Source organism: Apteryx rowi, unplaced genomic scaffold (assembly GCF_003343035.1).
Source record: "Apteryx rowi isolate R43461 unplaced genomic scaffold, aptRow1 scaffold_903, whole genome shotgun sequence".
Taxonomy (NCBI): domain Eukaryota; kingdom Metazoa; phylum Chordata; class Aves; order Apterygiformes; family Apterygidae; genus Apteryx; species Apteryx rowi.
The window spans coordinates 176,508-183,892 of NW_020451209.1; the positions used below are offsets into that span (position 1 = coordinate 176,508).

The following is a 7,385-nucleotide window of genomic DNA, read 5'->3' on the forward strand; positions in this document are numbered from 1 at the left end:
CACCCTTCCTCCTCCTCAAGGAGGGACCACGACTGGGGCTGCAGCCTCCAGCATTCCCAGCCAGAGGAAAGTTTGTGCTTCAGCTTTCTGGGGGTGCCGGCATCCAAGTGATTCACACAGCCGTTATGCAACACAACGTTGTCACGCTGAGGCTCATTGCCACAGTACAGCAACACTTTGAGACAGGAATTGCCATTCCAGTCAGGCTTCCCGGGAAACATTGCTCGGCTCCAGGCTGGAGCATGCTCAGAGCAGCCAGGACCGCAGGGACCTTAATCCTGCAACTCCAACGAGTCTGCACAGAGCATGTGCAAACCAGACCCCTCCAAAGTGCCCGCCTCGGTCGGATGCGAGTTTTCTGCTGTTCACGGGAACAGCAAAAAGAACATCCTGATAAAAGCAGTGCTTCTCCAAGGAAAGGCTGCCAGGATCATTGAGTGTGGGCAGAGCAACCTACTTCTTTACTCTGTTTGCAGAACTGGCTGAACTGCTTAGCTGATTTTTTTTTCTCAAAGTTTCACTGGAGATAGACTTTCAGCTTGTTAAAGTTTGGCCTGAAGATCTGAAATCTGACAACAAGCAATTGAAAACAAGGTCTTACAAAGGGAACTGCTGGCAGCTATAGTCTGATATTACAAGCTCAGCTCTCATGTGCTTGCAGCTCCTCCTGCGTTGTCTGCACCCGCTGCAGTTGTGCATCGCAGGGCGCTGTGTTTAGCAGGGATGTGTGTTGTGTCCATGATCCGCCGTGTTAGCATTTCCCTTAGCTGGGAGGAGCGGCAGGGTGCTGGAGCAGGGAGTTCGCCGGCATGTGGGAACTCAAGGCTCTGCTGGATTTGGCGGCATTTTAGCCTGTGTGTCCACCCCCTCCCCGCCCCCGAATCCCCCCTTTCCCTCCCCGTCCCCGAGCAGCAGAGCTGGCGAGACACCAAACACAGAGCGTGGGGGCTGCAGCCAGCAGATCGCCCGCCCCGACAGGGGCTGCTGCTTTTCCGGGGAATCACCCCGCGACCTGGCTGAGCGTTTGAGGAAGGGGTGGATTCGGAGACAAATCCCAACAGGCTCAGGGAACGCCCAGAGCTGAAGACAGAGGGAGGATGCAGGAGGTCGCCGTCCAGGCTCACCCTGTCCTGCTCTTTCCCGGCATCCGTTCGCGGCCGCCACCAGCACCGCCGGGTACCGCCGCGCGGGGGGAGCTCGGGGCGGCGCGGCAGCCACTCGGCGCGGGTCTCACCTTGTCCGCGGGCAGCAGCGGGCGCAGCAGGTACAGCCGGCTGGCCGGGAAGAGCGGAGGCGGGTGGTGGAARAGGTCGCAGCTGTTCCCCACGGGCAGCAGCGCCTGGGAGGGAGAAGGTCCGTGGGGGAGCGGGGGGCGCTGGGGCGGCGGGACGAGGGTCCCCCGGGGGCTCCCCAAGCCCGCACGCAGCGGCCGAGGCACGGAGGCCCCGAGCGGCGACGGCACGGCAGCAGCGGCGGCAGCACCGGCCGCGGTCCCGCTCCCGGCAGCTCCTGCGGTCCYGCGGGAAGCGGCGCGCTCTCACCTGCAGCTCCCCGCAGAGGCCCCCGCGGCGCGCCCAGGGCTCCGCGTCCCCCGCCGGCGAGAGCGGGGCGGCGATGCTCCGGCACCCTGCAGGCGGTGGAGACGGACGCTGGYGAGGTGAACGGCAGCCGGACCGCCAGCCTCCACCGCGCGGCAGCGCCGCAATCCCCGCGCGCCGGGGCGGGAGCCAGCCCCTGGCGGCAGGGCTTGCGGCAGAGGCAAAGGGGGATAAGGCACGGCTGCGCCTCCGCAAAAGGCGTGAAGGGCAAAGATGCAGCTCCCAGCGGCGGGCGGAGGCCGCAGCCCGTCGCGGAGGCTCCCTGGCYGCCTGCTCCGCGGGGCCCGCGGCAGATCCCGAGGCCACCGGGCACGTGCGCCCCGGCCCCACACGCGGCCGCTTCCCCGGGGGAGCCGGGCAAGGGGCGGCCTGGCATGTCATCGCCACGTCCCGCACCGAACYGGGAGCATCCCTCAGGCTGTCGTCTGGCGACGGCTCTTGGTCTGTAAGCGCTCACGGGGCCCGCAGAGCGACCACGGGACCATGAACTGGGGGATGGGGGCTCCCAAAGTGGCGCATCCAAAGCTCAGCATCACTTGCGTGCTGCGCTTGGAAACCCCCAGGGCATCGCTGCTCCTGGCGGCATGCGCATCCCTCCTACCGGAAAGGCTAAGAGGTCCTTGGACTAAAAGGCTGAGACACCCCGTCCTAGGAAAAGGCATTCCCTCTGGATACAAGGACGGCAAGGGATGGTGACAAGCCGCCCTGCCCCCTTCCAGGCTGCCTCGCTTCACTCCCCCCATCCCCATCCGGCCTGTCCTGGCAAAGCCAAGACCGTTTGCAGCGGGGATGCTCCCGAGGCCGCAGCCGCTCGCAGGCCGCCGAACCAGCCGCCGAACCGCAACACGCTTTTCGGCGGTTGGCCGGCGGAGCAGAGCCCGGGCCCCGACCCCCTGCTGCTGTCCCCATCCCCGCGCCCAGGGCGGCCAGGGGTGCCAACCGCCGTGCCGTTCCCCCTCTTTCTGGCAGGCAGCCCGGCACCGATGCCGGCGATCCCGTGGGAGCTGGGGCCCCACAGGCGGGGGGGGGCGCGGGCCGCAGCGGTGCTCACAGCCAAAGCAGCTTCCCCAGGGGCCGGCGGGGTCGGGATCGCGGAGGAGACGGCCGTCTGCAAGGGAGGGAAGGCGGTGAGCACGGAGCGCCGCCGGCGGACTCCGCCGCTTCCTTACGGGGAGCCACGGGGGTGTCCCGGGACTGCCGCGGCRCTCGGGGTCCCTGCGCTTTACGGACGCCTGGGGAGGGCAGGATTCGTCCGGGTGAAGGTGCAATGCGGGGCCACATCAGCCACGTACCCAGCCACCGGACGAAGGCGCTGGCAGCCAGCAGCACGTTGCGGACGTCCCAGAGGTAGGGGTGGAGGTCGTAGAGCAGCGAGCGCCCCGCGCACCTGACGAAGCGGCCGTGCAGGCGGCACGTCTCGGCGCAGAGCAGCTGGAAGGTCCGGGCACGGCCGCGCCACCGCTCGCCCTGCCGCAGGCACCGGCCCCGGGTGAGCAGGGACCGGCCCATGGGCACATCCGCACCGCCCCATCCCGTCCCGTCCGTACTGTCCTGTCCACGCCATCCTGTCCATGCCGCCCTGTCCATGCCGCCCCATCTGTACCGCCACATCTGCACCGCCCCGTCTGCACCGCCCCATCCATGCCACCCTGTCCACACCGCCCTGTCCATGCTGCCCCAGCCACACCGCCCCATCCACACCTCCCCATCCGTGCCGTACCTGGTGTCACGGCGCCTTACCGAGCATGTGTCGGGCGCTGCAGCCGGGCTGCCCATGCCAGGGCAGTTGGTTTGGAGCCACTGGAAATGCTCCAGGAGACGCTGCGCCTGGGGGCCATGCTGGTAGGGGAGGTAGAAGAGCTCCACCAGCATCCGGGCCTCCGCCAGCGTCAGCGGTGCCGTGGGGCCAGGGCTGGTCCCAGCACCATCGCTGAGAGGTGACATGGGGCCAGGGCTGGTCCCAGTCCCATCACTGAGAGGTGCCGTGGGGCCAGGACTGGTCCCAGCCCCATCGCTGAGAGGTGCCGTGGGGCCAGGACTGGTCCCAGCACCATCGCTGAGAGGTGCCGTGGGGCCAGGGCTGGTCCCAGCACCATCGCTGAGAGGTGCCGTGGGGCCAGGTCTGGTCCCAGCCCCATCACTGAGAAGTGACATGGGGCCAGGGCTGGTCTCAGCCCCATCACTGAGAGGTGACATGGGGCCAGGGCTGGTCCCAGCCCCATCGCTGAGAGGTGACATGGGGCCAGGGCTGGTCCCAGCCCCATCACTGAGCGGTGCCGTGGGGCTGCAGAGGGTCTCCAGGGCTCCTGGGCACTCGTTGTCCCCCGCCGCGTGGGGCTGAGCAGAGGAGGGCTCACAGGTGGTGCGCGGGTCCCCGTCRCCCGTGGGGCTCTGCCGGCCACTGCCGGGGGTCCTGCTCCCGCGGCCCTGCTCTGGCCCCACGGTGACAGTCCCCCTGCCCTCCCCTGGTGCCGCGCTGCTGGGCTGGGAGCCGCCGGGAGGAGCTCCGTGGGGCTGGGGGTCCAGCTCGGCCTCGCGCCCTGCCGTGCCCCCCCGCCGCGGCGTCGCTCCTGCGTGGCAGCTGGCGCTGGGCTGCGCCGGGACCCTCCTTCCTGGCAGGACAGAGCAAGGGGGAGCCGCTCCAGCACCCGCACCCGAACGGCTCCGCTCCGCAAGGTGCAATGTCCCCGCAGCAATGGGGGAAAGCAGGGAGCCGACTTTGCTGCCCCTCCTTGCAGCAAACACCGCGTCGCATCATCCTCTTTCAGGCCACTAAGCACCATGCCGAGTCGCTCAGTTGCTGCTTGCCCCGTTCCTGCTCCAAAGCTGTTCCTGAACCATGTCCTCAGGGTTGTACACCCCTTCCACGCTCCCGGTGCCCAGCTCRCACGGCCTGGGCTCGTGCAATCTCCACCCTCCAGCACTTCTCCCGGCTCTGCTCTGCTGGCCCATCCTGCTCCCCGCAGAGCCCGTCCAGCACCCTGGGGCAATGGATGTTGCATGGTGCGAGCCCATCACCCACCTGGCTCCAAGGTCTGCTGGTTTATCTCGGCCACCCAGTCCCGCAGCGCCAGCTCCAAGGCTTCCTGAGGGTCGTAGCTGCCCTCCCCTGGGCCCGGGCGGTCCCCTAGGGCTGCCGCAGTCTCCGTCCCTACGGAAAGAGCGGCCATCGGTCTGGACAGCCCCACTCTTGCTCAGCTGAGTTATCCCGTGCCACATCCAGGGAGGGCAGGTGGGGGGGACACCTGGGGAGTCGGGCGGCTCCTGGGCGAGAGACCCCCCCAGGCTGCCCCCAGGAGAMCCCCCCAGGGCCACGGCAGGGATGGGCAGGGAYGGGCAYRGCCTGGCCCTGGGTGCACGGGCTCACTGCCGGTGCCAGGGTGCTGCATGCAGAGCCGGGGCAGGTACCTGCWTGCTCAGGGTGGGTGCAGCTCCCCAGCTCGCTCCGAAACCAGCTGCCCAGTGTGTGGATGGGGATGAAGTTGGCCTGGAGCTCGCAGTTCGGGTTGAGGAGCAGTCCGCGGAGCTTGGCCACCAGGCCAGGGGCGCGTCCTGTGTAGGGGCCCAGGAAGACGCACCTGCAGTCATAGTCGTTGGCATACAGGTTGTCCCAGATGATGGGGCAGCGCTGCAGGATGCCTTCCACCTCCTCCAGAAGCATGGCCGAGAGCTCCTGTGACACCACCTTTGGGCCTGGAGCACGGGCACAGGACACCGCGGCACAGATGTGCATGGAGCACGCAGGCAGCACGGTGCATCATGCTGGGACATGCACGTGTTCCATGCACCTGCATGCACATGCACGCATGCACATGCAGGGACATGCACGCATGCACATGCAGGGACATGCATGCACACACACGCACGAACATGCACGCATGCACATGCAGGGACATGCACGCACACGCACAAACATGCATGCATGCACATGCAGGGACATGCACACGTTCGGGCACCGAGCACTGAGACAGAAGTCGAGACAAAACACAGGACCAGGATGAGAGCAGCTCCATGGCCTCCTCCTGCCGCCTGCCAGGGCTGCTCACCCTGACGCCGGGAGGCGCCTAGCGGGGCCCCTCGCTGGCTCCTCTCCCAGGAGGAGCCCGTGGCCGCGGGGCTCGTGGGCTCCGGGCCTGGCAGAGAAGCGCTGCACGGGGCAGTGCGCCGCAGAGTGGGGCAGGGTGCTCACCAGTCCAGATGATGCCGATCCCCGGGAGCAGCTCCTGGCCCAGGGTGAGCAGGTAGCAGGACTGGCTGGGGCTGGGCGAGCACAGAGAGCTGCAGTACTCTGGGGAGGGAGCGCAGAGCATCCCCTGAGGGCAGGGGCGCCATGCCGCCAGGGGGGGAGGAAGGGCCGGATAGGAGACGGGGAGATGTGCGGTGCAGACGGTACGGTGTGTGCAGCTGCGGAAGCACTGGCCCCTCTGCAGCCTGCTCCTGTCCCAGCCCTGAGATCTCTGGGGCTGCTGCAAAGTGCCCCTGGGAGCGTGGGGACCCCGGGGGAGCAGCGGGCTGCTGGGGCAGCAAGGTCTCGGGGCACACGTGCTGGGTGCACCCAGCTGAGGGCACCCCAGCGTGGCACGGGGTGTCCCGGCCCCGAGGACGGGACGGGGGCCGCGCCGCTGCAGGAGGTACCCGTGGGGCAGAAGAGGAAGACCGAAGGCTGGCCCAGCTCCTGGTACATCTCGTTGGCCACGGAGGCCTGTGCCTGCGCCAGGGAGGCGAAGACGTCTCTGTCCGCTCGGCACATGCGGGGATCGACRTCGTCGAAGAGCAGCGCGAAGGAGCGGCATCCGGCTGCGGCCACCTGCGGGCGCAGGCGCAGGCTGGTAGGAGCCGCGGGAGCAGAGCGGGGCCGCAGCGAGCCCGGGATGGGAGCCCAGGACTCGCCCCAGGCTGCGCGCGGGAAGCAGCTCCCGGAGGCTGCACCAGCCGGCAGCAGCCCCCAGCGCCAGCGGGCGAGCGCCGGGGCTCAGCCAGGCCCTTTTCTGCTTTTCCCGCACCGCCTGCAAGCGGTCAGGCGTCYGCGCAGCCCCGGGCTCGGCGTTACCTCGCCAGGGCAGCACGTCTGCCGCGGGGCGCCCCATGGAGCCGCCTCTCGGCGGGGGTCCCCACTTCGGTGCCCCCGGCCCGAAGCCAGCGGTGCTCGGGCTGCGCGGCCGCAGCCCCGCCGGCACCCGGTGCGCGGCGGCAGGAGGGGCTCGGCCGTCGGCGTGGGCACGGGGAGCCGTGGCGCGAAGGAATGGCCCACGGTACCTGCCTGAGTTTTTGCTGCAGCAGGAGCCGATCCCCACCGCTGGAAAACACCATGTCCTGGCCCGCAGAAATGGCAAAAATAAACTCCACGCCGTGCTCGCGGGCGGCTTCGATGAGGGACTGCAGCTGGGCTGGGGGCAGAGCAGAGCGGCTGCTGTGAGTGCCGGGAGGCAAGGGACGAAAACGAGAGAGCCGAGAGAGTCGAGAGACACGAGGGAGCATCAGGGCCCAGGAAAGACAGAGACGGGGTCCTTGGGACGGAGGCCCCCGCAAGGGTCCGAGGACCCTGCCATGCTCCAGCATATTGCCAGAGACTGAGYCCTGGGCTCAGGCTGGCACCAGACCCCTGCGGGTCTAGTACCGGGGAGCTCCTGACACCGGGGAGGGTCGGGGGGCTCCCAGCAATAAGCAGGCTCTGGGGGGGTCCCTGAAATGGGCAGGGTCTGGGGGGTTCCCTGCAATGGGCAGGGTCTGGGGGTCCCTGCAATGGGAAGGGTCTGGGGGTCCCTGCAGTTGGCAGAATCTGGGGGG

General features: G+C 68.4%; 1 protein-coding gene across 1 annotated transcript in view; it reads right to left on the minus strand.

Moving 5' to 3' along the window:
- Nucleotides 1-7,385, minus strand: part of LOC112978201 (protein O-GlcNAcase-like) — a 27,735-nt gene that overhangs the window by 2,583 nt on the left and 17,767 nt on the right. Inside the window, exons 4-13 of the mRNA XM_026091465.1 lie at nt 6,855-6,985; nt 6,234-6,405; nt 5,788-5,886; nt 5,007-5,291; nt 4,621-4,749; nt 3,339-4,210; nt 2,891-3,065; nt 2,650-2,706; nt 1,542-1,627; nt 1,235-1,339 (exon numbers count right to left, since the gene is read on the minus strand). Coding sequence (XP_025947250.1) covers nt 1,235-1,339; nt 1,542-1,627; nt 2,650-2,706; nt 2,891-3,065; nt 3,339-4,210; nt 4,621-4,749; nt 5,007-5,291; nt 5,788-5,886; nt 6,234-6,405; nt 6,855-6,985 — 2,111 coding nt within the window. The remainder of the gene's footprint in view (nt 1-1,234; nt 1,340-1,541; nt 1,628-2,649; nt 2,707-2,890; nt 3,066-3,338; nt 4,211-4,620; nt 4,750-5,006; nt 5,292-5,787; nt 5,887-6,233; nt 6,406-6,854; nt 6,986-7,385) is intronic.